The sequence below is a fragment of the Drosophila serrata genome, unplaced genomic scaffold (assembly GCF_035046125.1).
Source record: "Drosophila serrata isolate PLE 108 unplaced genomic scaffold, ASM3504612v1 contig_256, whole genome shotgun sequence".
In the NCBI taxonomy this organism is placed as follows: Eukaryota; Metazoa; Arthropoda; class Insecta; order Diptera; family Drosophilidae; genus Drosophila; species Drosophila serrata.
In genome coordinates, this window is record NW_028257154.1 from 20,146 (window position 1) to 40,155 (window position 20,010).

Below are 20,010 nucleotides of genomic sequence, written 5' to 3' on the forward strand. Positions count from 1 at the left end.
AAAGTTGAACTTTTTTTCCAAAAGTCAGCTGTTGACACTACATGTTAAATATACAAATTGTTAGAAAGACACGCACAAATAAAACAACGAATTAGTAAAAACACATAAAACAAACCTGTATTTATATTATTCATTTCAAATTTTAGTTATTTTCTTTTTTTTTCTCGTTTTATAACAATTCGAAAATGCACTTCAAAATTAAGCTTAAACAAGCCGCGTGGCTCTTGTTTACAACAGCTGACTTTAACAGCTGCTACTTTAACAGTGCCATTTTGAGTTAACATTTCTGGTATGTAACATAACATTTTGATGTATTTAAAATGTGTTTGCATTAAAATATCGTTATTTTTAATACTTGTAAAAAATCAATTAAAGCCAACGAAACGAGTCAAATGCCCCATAGTGCGTTGGAATTTCCCCTCGAAGTTGGTCTCAAGTTGCACTAATTGTGAATTTCCGTTTTTCATCTTCTATTAGGTTAAGATTATATATCTATGTATATAAATTCCTTTAGGTCAACAATAATAATAAACTTACCTTCAAAAATGTTGAGCAACATATCCCCGTTCAAATTTTTTTTAAATGTCTCCATCGCTGGACTTTTTACACGCAACTTCACTCTTTGATCTGTTTACACGCACTGAAAACCCGAAACTAACCCTTTACACGAACTGAAAACCCGAAGCCCTCCCGAAGAATACCGAAAATATCTCCGTCTCTGTCATTCTCATGCATTCCCCTTTAAACTTACATCTGTATCCTGTAGTTCTAGGGCGAGTTCGACTTGGTTACACGAAAAATTGACCGTCAAAACTATGGCGATTCGCCCGTATATTGAGAAAGACGCCAAACGAACAAAATCAGAAAAAATCGCCCTAAATTTTAGAAAAAAAAAGTAAATTAACCCTAAAAAATTGTGTTTATGGCGGCTTGTCTTGATTTTATGGTGCCATTCCCTAAATGTATGAAAACCTTTTCTTAATTCTAGAAAATTTTTCTTAGTTTAAGGGCGATTATTTTTTAGGGCGATTTTTCTTAAATCTAGAAAAATATTTTTATGAGTGTAGGAGACTTATTAAATAGCATAAGGCTATTAAATTGGGTGTCCAGCGCCAAGAACATATCAAGAGTTTTACGAAAATTCGTTAAAATGCCCTTAAAACCGCTTTTGGTTTGCCGCATAAAAGACACCATCTCCCTTTCTATATCGCGACAGGCCTCACAACAGTAACGCAGGCCGATGTTTTTTTTACATCGTCCACCGTCCGAGCTGCAACTCCAATACACTTGGCGTGCATGACGTTGTCGCACAGCCATCAGCCGATTGTAAGGTCACCTGCAACAATTGCTTTTTTGCAGGTTTTGACGAAACAGACAATATTTACGGACATTATAAGGACTTACCACTGTACTTGTACTTGGAAAGAAAACAACAGAGAGTTGCGACGGCGCAAACAAAAGCTAGACGAAGAAGGCACAAAAAAGAATGCAAAATATGCAAAAGCTATCACTAGCAGCACAACTAAATTGGAAAATAAAAGCAATTATATACACAAATAAGAATAGCTGCATGCACACGCGAAGTGAACGGGAAGTTATAAACACAAATTAGAAAATTTAAGTTAACCCCGGTGGTTAGATTCAAACTTTAACACAAAACGAGAGCGCAAGAAAAAAACACGTCCGTTCACTTGAAAAGATGAAAGAGTTTAACCATACTCTTAATTTTAATAACCACATTGGTTTAATTATTAGTACAGTTTAAGGAGTTTTTGCCTTTGTTAAGCGATGGTCAAAGGAGTTTGATGATCCTTATACTTCAAAACTTCTTTATATCTGACTTGTTCGTCCTACTCTCGAATATTGTTCGTGTGTATGGTCGCCTCAATATGCGAAGTATAAAGACCTTATTGAATCTGTTTGTTTGTTTTGTTTTGTTTGCTCTATGAGGATTACGCTGGGACCAACATCGTCGCCTCTGAAACCTTCCCAGTTTGAAGTTCTCACCCTTAAGGATCGTCGAACCTGCCACGGTGTGATGTGCCTGTATAAATTAATTAACGGACATATTTGCTCCACCATCTCTTAAGCAAATTAAGGCTCTCGGTCCCTGTAAGACCTTCTCCTTATTTTCGCCCAATGGCCCTTAATGTGTGTAGAACGAACCTTAACGTGCATGATCATTTCCGTGTTCTATGTTCCCTATACAGGAAATATTATTTTCTCTTACATGTTGAATTGTCTATCGAAACAAATGTGCGTAATATGTTCCTCTGCCCACCTGATATCAGCCGGAGCATATCGTTATAAAATACTCCCTTTTGTCGCGAAGAGGTAAGTGTATGGTTTAATAATGGCAGACATATTGCTATTCCTTTTTGTACATAAATAAATAAAAAATAAACGCTAACAAAAATTTATTAATTATAATAAGAGTTCGTTTCTTTATAAACACTGATGATGGTTATTTTAAACTGTTTTAAATGATTGATTAACGAATGTGATATGTGTAACGATGTCGCCAAGAATGAGTAGAGATTATCATGGGGGCCATGTTGGCCAAGAAGACTATCATAGTCGTGTTACTCGACCGTCACGGACTTTGCTAGATTTCTGGGGCAATCGACATCGCATCCGCGAAGTACAGCAATGTGATAGGATAAGAGTTGCATGGGGATAACGGTGAGAATACCCTGCAGGCAATCAACGGTTCGGGGGATCTCCAGGTGGCGGGAAGAGAACGCTTTGGTCTCCTCGTCTCCCTCCTCGCAAATGATAATCGGACAGCCCTTGCGCGAAGTTACCTGCTGCAAGGCGTTCATGCACTTGACGTAGACGGGATCGCGCAGGACTATCATCAAGACGGGCATGGAATCATCGACGAGGGCCAGTGGGCCGTGCTTTAGTTCCCCGGCCATTATGCCCTCGCTGTGCATGTAGGTCAGCTCCTTGACTTTCTGAAAGACGTAACGAAATGTATATGTTTAAAATGAAAGGATATCTATTTATGTATGTAGTTGCCTAACCAGGGCTCCCTCTAGGCAGGTGGCAAAGTTGTAGCCGCGACCCATGATCAGCAGTGACTTGTGCTGGTAGAGGTCCTTGGCCAGCTCCTGGACTTTCGAGTCGAGTTTAAGAACCGCACGAATTTGATCCGCGAGCGTTGACAAAGCCTGCAGAATTTCCAGTCGACGCTGCTGCAGTGAGAGGCGGTCCTCGGACATGACCAGCGCAAACATCACCAATGAGATGAACTGCGACGTGTATGCCTTCGTCGAGGCCACACCGATCTCCGGGCCAGCGTTAATGTGCACTCCACAGTGGGACTCTCGGCAAATGCTGCTGCCCACGGTGTTGGTGATTCCCATGATAAGGGCTCCCCGTTGCTTGCAATAGCGCAGGGCCATCAGGGTGTCTGCAGTCTCGCCAGACTGAGAGATAAAAAAGCAGACATCGTCTCGGAAAACGGGAGTGTTGCGGTCCAGAAAGTCGGATGCCAACTCAACTATAACAGGCAGCTCGGTTAGCTCTTCGAGGAGCTGCCTAGTGGCAACGGCGCTATGGTATGACGTGCCGCACCCAATGAGCATTAGGCGCCGACAGCGTTTAATTTCTGGAATGTAGTCCTTAATTCCTCCTAGTACAATTGAATTTTCGTCGAAGCGTACGCGACCACGCATTGTATTAACCACAGAGTCGGGCTGCTCGAAAATTTCCTTTTGCATAAAGTAGTCGTAGTTGCCCTTCATGATCTGCTGAATTTCCATCTTTAATGTAGTGATTTCGCGCGCGTGTGGATCGTCCAGGCTTTTCTTCAGGCGATGGATGCTCAGCGTTCCATTGCGAACCGCTGCCACGTCGTCATCCTGCAAACACGCAAATTTTATAAAAGTTACTAGTTTATATTAGATAAGTATTAAAGAGTTCGTCTTGAACCACAGTAATTGAAAATTGTATACAAATGTAACAACATCACAGTTCATATTACTACCTTATTTATTTTGGAATTTTAGAGCCCATTTTCTAAACGAAAAAGCTAAAAAGTTTGATACCTTGAACCACCATTTTTAGAATTTAAAAATCTTGATTTTGATCTTAGATCTCAATGAATGTATCCTCCTTATATGTCAGACAAAAAAAGGCTAGTCCACAAGCATTCATTAAAATTTACAATTGACTGGCTAACTTGGTTAGCCCAACACATATTCTGTAATTCAACATGGAGATGTATGAAAATAACACAAACTAATCAAACTAACGAATCAAATAATAAATATGTGTAACATTTATGGACGTGTAATATTGTTCCTGCTTGGCAATAAAACTTAGAAAATAATTAAATAGTATATTTGATCAAACATTGTCGTCAAATTGTCCACCTTACCGAGTAGAACGGTTAGTAAGAAATCTTGACTGTAAAAAATATTATGTTGTCACTTATAATATTATATACATGTTATATTTATAATTAAATATCCTTATATAGATGCTAAGGCAAGTCTTACCTCCAAGTAGATGACACGATTGGTGTGCTCAATAACGGCGGAAGCGTCCGATGCGAAGAAGTACTCCACCTCTTTCTCCTCCAGAGGCATGAACTCGGAGGTGCTGTCCGATCTCGGAAGCACTGGTAATTCACGAGATGGTCCATGTGGACGAATATCTTTTAGTTTAGCATTTTTCGTTGGTTTAGTAATTGTCGCGTTGGATGTGCAGTGGTATTTACAGTAGCGATTCAACGGTTGCGATGACATTTATAGCATTGATGGTATAAAGAGTTGTTTTTCAGTTCCACCAGCCGGAACGGGACGGGGCAGTTCCAGCCATCGTGACCAAAGGCAAGAGCAGGTGCGAGTGTGGGAGCGTGGTTATGAATTTGGATGTGTGAGTGCCAGGCCAAAGAAAAGGAAAATTAAATAAAAAATAATTTGGTTGAAATAATTTTCACACACCAAACAACTCTCCTGGTTTGCTTTTGTAAATTTCAGAGTCGCCCTTAATTCAAGCAACACTAAATATTTTAGCAACAGAGCGAACTACTTTACTACCCGAAGTCAATAAAAAAAATATGAGTACATGAGAAGAGCTCCGAAACGACGGAATAAAATCACTTAAAACTAAAAACTGCGAATGCATATTGCATCTATGTATATAAAACCTATCAAGTAAATATATTTTAAAATACCACATTTTGTTTTCAGAAAGCATAGACTAACTATACTGAGGCTCGTGTGATATGTGAACGCTCATTATTTTTTATATCTACATTTGAATGCGCCAGCTAAAGGCTATGGATAGCAATTTTGAATAAATCAAGTCTCTGGTTTATTATAAAATATTCTCTCCCAAATGAATAGTCCTTATTATTATTCAATCCCAAGAAATTTCAGCCAGGGGCTCTTCGCTCTGGATTTTAAATGCACTTAATAGACGTAAAAATTAAAGGTTTCTAATATGAAGCCGTCAAAACACCTTGCAGGGAAGTGCGATTTTCATATTCAAAATATTCAAAGTTGTAATTACCTTGAGCCTTGCCGGAGTCGGCATCTAAACGAATGCGAGAGGGCGAAACAAAGCGTTAGTATTACTTTAATGATGGCCGGAGCTAAGCTTAAACAAAATAAGTTTGTTATTCAGGGAGAGGCGAGCAATTCGGATTAGAGTTAGTGTATAATTGGCCCCAAGCACCAGATTAGCAAGTGAAAAACAAACGGGTAAGTCAGGTGACTACCTTTGTCGGAGCTCTGCTTCTTGTCATCTACGGTTCGACATCGGCGCCAGGAGTGGCACAGGGAAGGTACGTCGGAGTGGATGGCAACGAAACAGGTCGATAAGGACGGGGCGACGGGAAGCGACGGTAAGTAGTGTAAAGAACCGAAAGAACGCAACATATATATAGTTATTTACAAATAGATAGAAGACAAAGGATGAATTAAAAGTGGGCGGAAAGCAAAAAGTCCGCTTGCCTTTTCCATAGAGAATGGGGATGTGGTCCGTGGCCAGGCGAGTCTTCGTCTTAATTCCGACTAGCAAGGGTGAGCTGCGGCGCGAGGCAACGCACTCTCCGGGGAAGTGCTTGGACTTTACGGCAATGGCAAAGGCGCCTTCCTGTACAGGAGATAACAATTTTAGGTGGTACAGACACCGCCTCGGGCACCACTTACCACTTGCAGAATAGCCTGCTCGACCAGCTCGCGGAACGAGTATGTGGGGTGGGTTTTCCACAGGTGGTGCACCAACTTGGCGAACACCTCCGTGTCCGTGTCCGACTCGAACTCGTAGCCGCGCTTGGCTAAGAAGGTCTTCACGTCGTTGTAGTTCGTGATGATGCCGTTGTGGACCACAACGAAGCCGTTCCCTTCGTCGGAGCGGTGCGGGTGGGAGTTCCTCTCGCAGGGCACGCCGTGGGTGGCCCAGCGGGTGTGGGCGATGCCGATGTGGGTCAAAACAGGCTCACCGTATTCGCCGCCGCTGAAGTCTGCAAAAAAAAAGAATTAGGAAATGAAAATTTCAAAGGAAGTCCAACAACTGTACTTACGCTCCTGGATGGCATCCTCTAGCACCTTGACCTTCCCCGTCCGCTTAACCATTACAATGTTTTTATTATCTGGCGAGTCGATGGCAACTCCAGTGGAATCATAGCCGCGGTACTCCAACCTCTTCAGTCCCGTGACCAGCAGGTCGAGCACTTCCTGGCGCGATTTGGGAGTGAGGTAATTCAGATAAGCAAATATTCCTGAGAAGACAATTATTGGTTATTAATTTTGTTTTCTTTAGTAAAATCAATTTTATAAAAATAAAATAAAGTTTCAAGTTTGGAACACAAAATCCCTAAAGTTATTTAAGCGATAAAACCTTCTTTTACTCTTAATCTTGCAAAACTAATGTCTTTTAGCTTTTAAAATAACTATATACTTAAAAAAAATAAAATTAAACTTCCTTATTTAAAGAATTAAAACATGCAGTGTTCGTTTGAAAAAAATATTTGTTGACTATGCATGCTATACAAATAATATGTATGTATGTAAAATAGGTCAGAAAGGGGCGAAGATATACAAACGCCGAAATATTTTATTGCAAAAGAGACAACCAGTTATGAGGAAATTTTTACATATGCCAACTAAGTAACCTGTTTTGAATGGGCTTGAAGATTGTGATCGAGTGCAGAAATCGACTCGCATTTGTGGGCAATCACTGACGGTATTTCGGGTATATGAATATTATATAATAAAAAAGTAAATTCAAAACAAAATAAGACATAATAAAACAGTTATGTGCTTATCAATAAATATAATAGCACGCCACCTAATGTACTACAATAATTTAATATCTTACTTTTACCTTAAATATCTTTAAATAAATTCGATATTATTTATTATATCGATCATATGTGTATACATTATATAAATATAAATTGGGCTTATGTGATTGTAAACTACTTACCACACATTTTTAAAGTTATAAACTCAATCAAAAGTAAAGACTTTGAATATTATCTGTAATTTAAAAGGAAATGTTATATTAATTAATACTGCGTTCTAAATACCAACTAACTTAGTCCAAATTGCAAAACCAAACCACTCTTATTTAATGTTTTAATATGTATAAATGTAAAATACACGTGTAGGCATACTCGATAGACGAGCATTATCTTTATCTAATACATATACATAACTCCGTTCGGTAAATCAATCCTATAATATAGTAACAAAATATAAGATTCTGATAAAATAAATAAAACTTTTGGAAAATTTCAGTCGAGGCTGATAAGATTTTTGCTGATGTGCATTAAAAATATATTAATATTTATAGAAAGGTTAAATTTAATTACAATTCTATTTTGTTAGTCCAGTAATAATAATAAAAGAAAAAACAACTATTAGTTATAATAGAATTAGAAATGTAGTGAAAAATGGAAATGAAAAATAAACCAATCAAAGGAACTATAATGAAGGCGTGTAAACCATTAACATTTTCTGATATGGCCTTTTTAATAGAAAGATTTTCTTGAACGTTGATGCTGATCATATACATACTTAGTAGGGTCGAAAATTAATCCCTACTCCGACTGCCTTCAAACTTGTTCAATTTTGTTTTGGCTGTGAAATGTACGGACGGATAGGATAACTCTACACGGCTAGTAATGCTGATCAAGAATTTCTATATACTTTGTGTCGTAGAAAATACCTCCGTCTGCTTGTTGCATATGTTACATTGTTGATTTGCACTCGGTTCTAATTCGCATTTAATCCTTGGCTACTGGGTATATGGATTTTATTGTTTAATTGTCAGGGTGGTGGATATAAAAGTCTGCAGAGATAACTGAAACACACCCTGAAATGTGTTTTATCAACTGAATACTTCCTGTATCTGCTCCGAACTCACCGACTCCCCCGCTCAAGGCCTTACCATACTTGTTTAGTTGAGCTTACACAAATGGAAATTTCTTGCCATTTGAATTCTTATTTATCATTGACACAACATACACTTTTTGTTAACATTTACGCAGCACTATTTCTGACATATATACATACATATGTGCATATACTCAGAAAACACTTAAGAATGCCTATATATTGTTTGAGAACATTTTCAACCCTCGATTTTTTTGTTTCTCTTTTATTTACACATATGCCTATGTTAATATTAATTTATTTTTAGCCATAGGGTCTATTAAAATGTTTTAGTAGACGTCAAAGACAATGAATGTCAATTGATAAGAATTCTGGGTTTTCAAGTTTGTCCTGTTAGTTTAAAGAATCCAATTAAAAATTTCATGGGTTTAGTAACGTTTCCTTTCCTATTGTTTTTATAAATAAGAATATATAAAGAATGGTCAAAAATTATTCTCTTTTTTCGCTAAATTATAAAAAATGTCAAATTGTATGTTTGGAAAACTCAAACATATTTTTTAGACAAGCCTATCTTCTGCCGCTAAAAAAAATAATAATATTGACCTGAAAACTGAAAAGATTTGATTTTCCCAGATATATGTAGATACTTTCAAGATTATTTATATAAATGCATAATATGCATATATTTTTCGTACTTTCGCGACCGGATGTTATTTGCTTTTATAATTTAAACTAAAACCTTGTGCCCCACAGTTTGCACCAAGCATTTAGAAATCCTCATAGGGTGAATCATAAATTTGTTTAAGTTGAATTACATTAAAACTACAGGCCAAGTATTTTGACGTTGCTCTTAACTGTATGACAGTTTAGACTGTCACGTAATGCGTTACGTTGTTATTTTGCCGCTAACTGTGAATTCAATCAAAGATTGTGGGTTGACTCACTCACGCTGATTGAACTTACCGACAGAATTTGTTTTTTTAGAGCTAAATCAATTGTATCGTAAAGTTTTTTTTTGTGCTGCTTCACGCCTTACAAGAGGATGATATGTCCATATTTTTACGTTTTGTGGTTGATTTGCTAGTTTTCTTCGTGCCCAGTTCACTCTCGTTCTTTTATTATACCCTTGCAGGGTATTATAATTTCAGTCACAATTTCGCAACGCAGTGAAGGAGGCACCTACGACCATATAAAGTATATATATTCTTGATCAGGATCAACAGCCGAGTCGATCTAGCTATGTCCGTCTGTCCTTCTGTCCGTCTGTCCGTCTGTCCGTTTCTACGCAAACTAGTCTCTCAGTTTTGAAGCTATCTGAATGAATCTTTGTAGTTAGCCTTCTACATACTCTCACTCGTATATATGTCGGAACGGGCCGGATCGGACGACTATATCATATAGCTGCCATAGGAATGATCGGATAATTTTTACAAAAAATATTATAACAATTTCAGGTTTCAAAAGAATTCGCTCAAATTTGATAAATAGCCATTTTATTATACTCTACAATTTTGTGTAAGTTTTTTTAAAAATTTGACTAGTATATCATATAGCTCCCATAGGAACGATCGAGAAATTAATACAATTAAATTTATAACTTTTTCAGTTTTCAACTGATTTTCATCAAATTTGAGGTAGAGCCATTTTATATTAGTCCTAAATTTGTCAATTTTCATGAAAATCAGACGACTATATCATATACAGACGATCGTTTGATGTTGAGAAAAAATGCAAATCAGGGAATGTAAAACTGCAAATATAATATGTATAGGTGAATGAAATGAAAGCAGGTATTACTTCATTGTTTTTTAACACAAATAAATATAATTTATATTGTTGGGATTCCAAGTCATAGAAGTTCTATCTGCAAGGGTATATAAACTTCGGCGTGCCGAAGTTAGCTTCGTTTCTTGTTTAAAATTTAACAAGAAAGGGAGCTAGCTTCGGCACGCCGAAGTTTATATACCCTTGCAGATAGAACTTCTATGAATAAAAAACCATACAATATAAATGATATATATTTGTGTTAAAAAACAATGAAGTAATACCTGCTTTCATTGTATTCACCTATACATATTATATTTTCAGTTTTACATTCAAAGATTTGCATTTTTCCTCTACATCAAACGATCGTTTGTATGGCACCTATATGATATAATAGTCCGATTTTCATGAAATTTGACACAAAATTTAAGACTGATATAAAATGCCTATACCTAAAATTTGATGAAAATCAGTTGAAAACTGAAAAGGTTATAAATTTAATTGTATTAATTTCTCGATCGTTCCTATGGGAGCTATATGATATAGTAGTCCGATTTTCATAAAATTTTATGCAAAATTGTAGAGTATAGTAAAATGGCTCAAATCTCAAATTTGATGCAATTCTATTGAAAACTGAAAAAGTTAACAAATTTTTTGTAAAAATTTTCCGATCATTCCTATGGCAGCTATATGATATAGTCGTCCGATCCGGCCCGTTCCGACATATATACGAGTGAGAGTATATAGAAGGCTAACTACAAAGTTTCATTCAGATAGCTTCAAAACTGAGAGACTAGTTTGCGTAGAAACGGACAGACGGACAGACGGACAGAAGGAGAGGACAGACGGACAGACGGACAGACGGACATGGCTAGATCGACTCGGCTGTTGATCCTGATCAAGAATATATATACTTTATATAGAAATTATAATACCCTGCAAGGGTATAAAAATGATAGTCTTCGAGTTGTGTGTGGTGATGAACATATGATATACATACATATATTTGATTTATCGTGACAAAAAAAAAAAACAAGTCCAACCCCTGATTTAATATTCACAAATTCACTTAAAAATTTGGCGCATTGTTTATACGAACCCAAATATTTGCTAGATACCACAATCATATTTTACTGAAAAATTGCTATCTGACAATCTGTACAAGGTATTGTCCTCATCTTCAAACTTTCTGTTCAATACTTATAGAAGCCAATCCAAGCGATTCCTAAAAAGAGAATATTCCTTGGATCGGTTTCTCACCCATAATATATTATTTTAATCTAGTAATGCCGCTGTTTTTCCATTGACATTTTCGTTAAGACCAGATTGCAATAAATTTTGCTTGACTGCACTGTGGTTCAACAACCTTTTACTTACCTACATAATACCTCTACCCCGAATATTTAAAGATAAAAGCAATCTTTCTCGTTTACTTTGTCAGTGACATATTCGGGCAAAAAAATAAAAACCGTCAGAACCCTTATCACCTTATCTTCCCTTCTATTTCCCTAACGAGCTGTCCAACAATAAAGGCACTTGTGGCCAGGAAGTTCAATAAGAAAACATTGACAAGAAAGCCCTGGCAATTAATGAACTTTACCATGTCTGAATCTTTGTATTGGGCTAGAGTACTCAAGAGACAAACAACTAAAATATACAACCTATTCTGGTTTCTTTGTTATATTTAAGGACCCGTCATAAATTTACAGACTGGAAAAAAAAGGAAAGCCCAAAGAACATAGGGAATAATACAAATCTGTACATTCAATCTATACTTTATATCTATTATTATTAATTGATTAAACGATACGTAAACGCATTAATACGGGGAAAATCGATTTTATTAGCAAAAGAGAACCTTTTGATACAACGTAATAATAAATTTCGACTGTATGTTTATTCTTCTGAAGTAATAACCATGAACTAGGAATCTTAAGGTTACTTGACTCGCATAATACAAATGCTTCTTAGTGTCTGAAAAGCAATACACCATCGTTTCTGTTTACATGGGTTGCAAAACCTATTCGAGTACACAGTTGTGCCCTGCAGTTGTATTAACAAATTATTGGATATGAAGCTAATGCCAATCCAATGAATTGAAACGCAGTCAGCGAGAATAGGTGTAAGTCTCAACTTAAGCCGTTGCCTATGAGCCTGATTTTTTAATATTTGATAGAGGTGGGTGTCACCCCATATACACAAATTCAAGCTGCCGAAACAGGTATTTTATGTAAGACAATAAACGTTGGCTCCTCACACTTTTCGCCTTGGTAGTAATATTAAATTCAATGTAGGTTTGCTGCGTTGGCACCGGCACCGCCGAATCCAGCTATTGGACTTGAAATGCGCACAACGTCGCCAGTTTCAGCTGTGTGGATGCCAACTAGTCCGTTGACCACTTTCAGTCTCCTTCTCTGGACTCGCACTTACTTGAAATGCTTCTGCTGGTTGCGCTGCCGGTTTTCGCCTGGTTAACTGGTTGTGGCTGACTTCGCTTCGGAACTGGCAAGCTCTTAAACTGCCAACTTCGCTGTCGGAATAACACTGAGCGCACTTCGAAGAGCAGCGGGCGCTAAATGTGGTTCTTTTATAGGTCGCTGCTGCGCCACTAGCTCTCCGCCGCTGACGAATGCCCGATCCGATCCGCGACGATCGTTAATGTCAAAGAGCTCGATTCCGACCAACTCACTATGGAGCTGGGCCTCACATTGGTTGGCAAAGTTGAATATATAGGTAAAAGGTATTGTTATACGTATATATTCAACTATATACATATATATGTATAATATATGATACGTAATACATATTTAAATATATATGAAAGTAATAAAAATCTAAATAATAAAGTACTGAATGATTTTCGTTATTTTTTCTAAGCTAATTTACTTATTTTTTAACTCCAAAATACGTTAAAAAATGTCTTTAAGTTGGAGCAATTGGCAAATACTAACTAGAAGCACCTATTCCAATGTCAGGTAGGAATATGAGTTACTCGATTGATATTTCTTGTATATTACCACCAATTGAGTACACTTGTTGCCATGTAAACAAGATGAATATAATGATTCTTTCAGCTAACTTTTAAGTGGAGTTTGGATATAAGCCAAAATACGGACCAGCCTAGACCGACTTGGTAATTAAAACTGAATATTTTAAAGAATATGACACATAGACCTATAGACCCTAATGAAAAATATTTATTTTACCGATACTTAAAATTGATGTTTTGACCAAAAGAAGTAAACGTTGGCTCCATAGTCCGGCCGCCACGAATACCAAGACGAACAAGACCTGCGGGGATCGCGCAAAGCCGGTAACCGACTTCTCACTTAACGCCGTCAGCGCACCGCAGCAGTTGTTTCTGAAGCGTGAGAAGGTGAGCGACTGGGGCTTATTCTCTTTCTGCAAAAGAAGTGATGTCAGGGTGAAAACTTCGCACTGGCCAATAGCGGGTTGAAGGAATCCCAATAGAAGACTCTCCAATTGATTTAATTGCACATACCCCCATTGGTGTTGTGCCTTTGCGTGAAGTAAATTTGTTTGTATCCATAGTGTGAATATTATTTATCTGACGAAAACTACTTAATACTTTCCGCATAGTGAAAAAATAGAGAGGTTAATATATATACATTAAAATAATTCAAGTCCCGGACTTTATGTTTAGCTGCACTACACAGCCTTTATATTCTTTATTGGTTTACAAAAAATACTTTCGAATTCTTACACATGAGTGTATTTGTATTATTAGAGCACAACAGTCAGCGCCAGCAAAATTTAATCCGCAATCTCGTTCAAATCTAAAATATCCAGTATTATATATGTATAAAGGTCGTTGCAGAATGTATTACCTATTCCTTTAGTGACCAGAAAATGGTGTTTAAAGGAAACTAAACGTAAAGTTTGGTTGTTGAGTCTAAGTATTGCCAAATGAAACCGGTAACCGCCGAAGACTCGCGCCACCGGTTTAAAGCATTAATAACATCAACGGTACAATATAAATATTTATGATTTCTTTTTTCAATATTACCGGTCCGTCTGAAATACGCACGCATTAAACCAGTTTGATTTTTTAAATTTTATTTTAAATTTTCCCACCCATACGCTATTACGTGCGTAATTCCCTGACCTTGACTCCCATCTGAAAGGAAAAGTGATGCTGGCCCTAGCGCATCTGAAAACCAGTCTGAAACTGGCCCCAGTTAATATACATATTTTAATATACAAGCTTTGGCCGAGAGACATAGCGTTTGTGGCCCTCTTTTAAATCTTACAGAATTAATGTCAAATGGACCTGTGTCCTGGTCTAGCTTAAACAATCTAACTTTTGCAATTATATCGCTGCAACCTTAAGACGGTGTTTATGTACATCAGCTGTTCCAATATTTTTCTGGAAACTCCAATACCTGAGCAAAAGAAAATACTTCAAATATGTAAACTATTTTCTTAAAGCTGTGGGGTTTCAGTCGAGGGCCTTTCTTTGTACAAGTTTTTGCTGCTTACGACTGCTTTACGAGTTGCTTTAAGGTGGTATTGGTAACCAGAAGTATCCGATCGACTCGTCTGGGCGGCCTTGCCGTTGGAGCGGCCTCTTACCTTTTACTTGCATTCAACTGCGGTGGCTGCCGAGGATTGGTATGGCCGGGGCCAGAAGGTGCCACTTATCCAATGTTGAATTAATTAAGCACGGAAGAGCTGGCCGCCTTTCCGGGGGACGGTAACAACTGCAATTCTTACCTCTTTCCCGTTGGTTCACCAAGGTACTCAAATATTCGCCTTCTAATTTTCAATTTTGACTCTTTGCGCCACGTCAGACTGCCAAGTGGAAAACAAAGAAAAAACAAGTTTTAAGTGCCAGTCGTGTACAGAGAAGGTGGGTGCAGTGTTACTGCTTATCAAAGTGTCGATAAGTGAGAAACCATTATCAGAACTTGTTTCCCGGCAGCTGTGAGAGGTGTATTTTGATGATTTTTGCCCGTTTGGATAATATAGGGCCATAAGGAAAATATAAAAATCGTTCTTCTTTGTGTTTAAGCTTTTAGGTCCGATTACAACCAAATTCTAATTTCATCCTAAAGTTACATTTACAATGCTACAATGCTTTCCCAAAATAATTTTCCTCAGTCCTGAGGGTACTCGATACATCAATTATTCATTGGGTATTATTTGGTAGAGAAAGTATATTTCCCAAGTTTGCTATAATATCCATTGAAACCTATATTATACAAAGTACAACTACAGTATCCAACCCGTAAACCTTTAAATTAAATAAGAATAGATTGCTACATTCACATATAAAGAATAAACATATATATATATAAGGATTTTAAATAAAACCCCCATTTCCCGTTGGCTATTTTCTTTTTAATACGCTTTTATTTTAACTTTTTATTATTATTATTAACATGCAGTTAAGAAATGAATTAAACTATTGGTTTTTGAAGTGAACGCATGTATGCTAACTCTAAAGAAGAGTTTATAAGTCTTACCTTTATTTAATGTTTGAAAAAGAGCTAAATAACGTTTTAAGACCTAAATTACCAAAAAGCATCTAACAGCCAACTATTTCATTTTTCTACAATTTGGAACTGTATTTCTAAGGTCATGTCAAAGGGCAAGAAAATCGTATTCCTTTTAATATATCATTTTACTTTTAGTTCAATTAACATAAATATTTTTTTATTTTTATTTTTTTTATAAATGTCTTATGAATATTTTGTCAAAATTTTATAACGATCACATCAAAAATCAGGAAGTTATAGGTAGTTAAACCGAGCCCGTTTAACAGTCAATGTATGTGTGTATGAACATGAGAAAGATTGAAGGTCTTTACTGAATAGTGTTATTTTTAAAGATACAATTTTTGAGCTAACTTTGAACGATTTTCTACACCAATTTTTAGAAAAGTTGCTTATTTTGCACTTTACACTTACGATAAGCATTTCTAAATTTCTTCTTTTTTATTATAACCTTGCAGGGTATTATAATTTCCGTCAGACGTTTGCAACGCAGTGAAGAAGGCACCTCCGACCATGTAAAAAATACATATGTATATATTCTTGATCAGCATCAACAGCCGAGTCGATCTAGCCATGTCCGTCTCTCCGTTTTTACTAGTCTCTCAGTTTTGAAGCTATCTGAATGAAACTTTGTAGTTAATATATAGAAAAATACTCTCACTCGTATATATGTCGTAGCTGCCATACGAATGATCGGACAATTTTTAGAAAAAAAATTATAACATTTTCAGTTTTCAACAAATTTTCATCAAATTTGAGATATACCAATTTTCTTTTATTCTACAATTTTGTGTTAAATTTTATGAAAATCGGATTACTATACTATAATACAATAAAAATTATAACTTTTTTAGTTTTCAACAGATTTTCATCAAATTTAAGCTATAGCCATTTCGTATTATTCTACAGTTTTGAATAAAATTTTATGAAAATCAGACTACTATATCATATAGCTGCCAAAGGAACGATCGAGAAATTTATACAATAAAATATTATAACTTTTTCAGTTTTCAATAGATTTTCATCAAATTTGAGATATATCAATTTTATATTATTCTACAATTTTGTGTAAAATTTTATGAAAATGGGACGACTATGTCATATACATAGGTGCCATACAAACGATCGTTAGATGTAAAGGAACAATGCAATTCTGTGAATGTAAAACTGCAAACATAATATATAGGTGAATGAAATGAAAGCAGGTGTTACTTCATTATTTTTTAACATAATTATATATAATTTATATTGTATGGATTCCTAGTCATAGAAGTTCTATCTGCGAGGGTATATAAACTTGGGAGTGCCGAAGTTATTTTCCTTTCTGTTTTTTTTGTCATCTGTCTACAAAGTAAAAGTAAAAATAATTAATATGTTCAATGTATGACGGTAAAAGATACAATATTCAGACCGAAATAAAACTCATTTTATGCCAAAAGAAGTTCATAACAAGAAAGGAAGCTAACTTCAGCACGCCGAAGGATTTAATGCAATATAAATTATATATATTATTGTGAAAATATATAGGAGACTAACTGCAAAGTTTTATTTAGATAGCTTTAAAACTGAGAGACTAAATTGCGACATGGCTAGATCGACTTGGTTGTTGATGCTGATCAAGAATATATAAACTTTATATGCTCGGAGGTGACTCCTGCTCTGCAAACTTCTGACTGAAATTATAATACCTTGCAAGGGTATAAAAATACACTCGAAATGCGGTAGGTCTTAATAGCTTATGCTCTTAATCCGAATTCCTGCTCTGACAATAACGTTTTAGTATGGACCCCGAAAAAATGTACATTTAGTGAATACAGAAAACATTGAACTTTGGCTTGGAGTTGTTTAACAAATAGATTGTTTTGATCGACCTCTGTTCGACGAGAAAATCTACGAAGACTAAACGCTAATGATTCTAAAAGATCTTGATCTCTACATTGCTAAATCGAAAAGTCTCCGTGACGTGCCAATTTGGAGTAAAGACTTTATTAAACCAACGCAACAATAACAGAAGAACCACAAATTTCAGCAGGTTTTTGTTGGCACTACGTTAAAGCGAATAAGATGACGGGAATTACAGATTTTCGAATGATTTTATTTATACACTCTGTGGCCCGAATTCTCACAATAAAAATAAATAATAAATTAAATACGTTATTTAATACTCAGAAAAGAATTGACCAAAGTGGGGTTGACCGCAGCAAGTTCCTCTTCTTGATAGCTTTTATTCAATTATATTACCAGAATGGAATGAAAAGATGTCCACAAAATGAGCAGCACAGGTAATAAAAAAAACTTTAGTAATTTTAAATTTAAAAAAATTCTAGCATATTTCTCCAGATTTCGATCAAAGTCAGTCGACTCTTTCTGAGACCAAGAAGAAACACAAGCTCCTGCTTAAAAGATTGGATGAACTCGATCGAATATTTAGCCGTTGGACTAGCATGTTAAACAATCTTCTTTCCAAAAGTTGTCAGGACTAATCTAGGTCCTGCCAACGGCTTGGGCCATGTCTCGGCATCGGTTAGAGTCGGGACAGTATAAAAAAGTACAGTACACGCTCCAATACAGAAAACATCGTGTTTTTTTCAACACTACGCAGTGCATATTTCTTTTACAATTCACATTCAATTAAGCTTCGAAATACAAACCTCCTGACGAAATATACAAATATAAAAGAAAGTCGTGTTAGATATATATATATATATATATATATATATATATATATATATATATATATAATTTACACCACTTATAACTCAAGAACGGTAAAACAAATTTGGGTGAAAAGGAAGCTAACTTCGGCACGCCGAAGTTTATATACCCTTGCAGATAGAACTTCTATAACTAGGAATCTATACAATATAAATTAAATATATATTTGTGATAAAAACAATGAAGTAATACCTGTTTTCATTTCATTCACCTATACATATTATATTTGCAGTTTTACATTCACAGATTTGCATTTTTCCTCTACATCAAACGATCGTTTGTATGGCACCTATATGATATAGTCGTCCGATTTTTATGAAATTTTCCACAAAATTTAAGACTTATATAAAATGGCTATACCTCAAATTTGATGAAAATCAGCTGAAAACTAAAAAAGTTATAAATTTAATTGTATTAATTTCTCGATCGTTCCTATGGGAGCTATATGATATAGTAATCCGATTTTCATAAAATTTTACACAAAATTCTAGAGTATAATAAAATGGCTATATTTTAAATTCGATCCAATTCTATTGAAAACTGAAAATGTTAACATTTTTTTGTAAAAATTTTCCGATCATTCCTATGGCAGCTATATGATATAGTCGTCCGATCCGGCCCATTCCGACATATATACGAGTGAGAGTATATAAAAGGCTAACTAAAAGTTTCATTCAGATAGCTTCAAAACTGCATAGAAACGGACAGACGGACATGGATAGATCGACTCGGGGTTTGATCCTGATCAAGAATATATTTACTTTATATGATCGGAGGTGCCTTCTTCAGTGCGTTGCAAACTTCTGACTGAAATTATAATACCCTGCAATGGAATAAAAATAACACCAAACGAAATGTTACATAAAACGAAGCCATCTGGTGGCGAAACGGAGTTCGTCGGACTTGCTAGTACAATATAAATTCGATGTATTTATGTTAAAAAACATCAAAGCAATGCCTACTTTCTGTTGCATTCTTCTATACTTATAGTATTACACATACAGTTTTACATTCACAGTTTTGCATTTTCCTCTTGTAAAATAGTTAAACCAAAATCGCTGTTAAATTGAAAAAATGATATCGTTAACTCACTTTCGCTTCAAGTGAACCTTGTATCAACTGAACCAATATCGGGAGTGCACAAAGTAAGAGTGCACAATATTAGTTAGATTATGAATGATGGTTGTAAAATACAAGTGTATAAAATTGTCGGCAACCCGATTTTAGCTCTCTTAGGATAAGTTGTTACTCCATTTTATTATTTTTAGGCTTCTTCTGTATATTGGATTTTGTTTGCTTTATTATGCATATTTCGCTAAAAACAGCGGATAGCTTGCTAAGCTTTAATAAACGTTAATTGGAAATTAAAATGATGCTCGTAAACCGACCGTAAGAGTGTGACACCCTCGCTTTTAGTTGGCACCATCATCGGGTTTAGGCAGGCAATGAGCAGCAGCTGAAGTTATATGTCGGGGTGTTGAAGGAAGTTTAACAGAGCTTGATTGAGAGCGTTGGTGAAAATCCGCCATCGTCATAAAAGTTAAGCGAATAACAAATGTGTCGGCGACCAGCCTTGTAAATAATTTAAATGTAATCGTCAACATCCGCAGTGGCATTAACCAACTGCCAACAACCACAACCATCGAACAGAGTCTTCTTTC

At 35.9% G+C, this 20,010-nt stretch overlaps 1 protein-coding gene across 7 annotated transcripts; it reads right to left on the reverse strand.

The window, feature by feature from the left end:
* Positions 1-2,400: 2,400 nt before the first annotated feature.
* On the reverse strand, positions 2,401-14,368 carry LOC147643631 (glutamine--fructose-6-phosphate aminotransferase [isomerizing] 2-like). 7 transcript variants are annotated; one of them, XM_086832935.1, is made up of 10 exons: positions 12,549-14,368; positions 7,444-7,496; positions 6,539-6,736; positions 6,165-6,478; positions 5,967-6,108; positions 5,732-5,758; positions 5,524-5,547; positions 4,506-4,663; positions 3,027-3,866; positions 2,401-2,957 (listed from the first exon to the last, which is right to left on the reverse strand). In XM_086832935.1, exons 2-10 carry the CDS (start codon positions 7,448-7,450, stop codon positions 2,583-2,585), a joined length of 2,085 nt encoding a protein of 694 aa, XP_086689061.1. In that variant the 5' UTR covers positions 7,451-7,496; positions 12,549-14,368; the 3' UTR covers positions 2,401-2,582. The 7 variants fall into 7 exon arrangements, with proteins under 7 accessions (XP_086689061.1, XP_086689063.1, XP_086689065.1 ...); XM_086832937.1 differs by lacking the exon at positions 5,732-5,758; XM_086832939.1 differs by lacking the exon at positions 5,524-5,547 and having other exon boundaries at positions 4,506-4,627.
* Between the last annotated feature and the right edge of the window lie 5,642 nt (positions 14,369-20,010).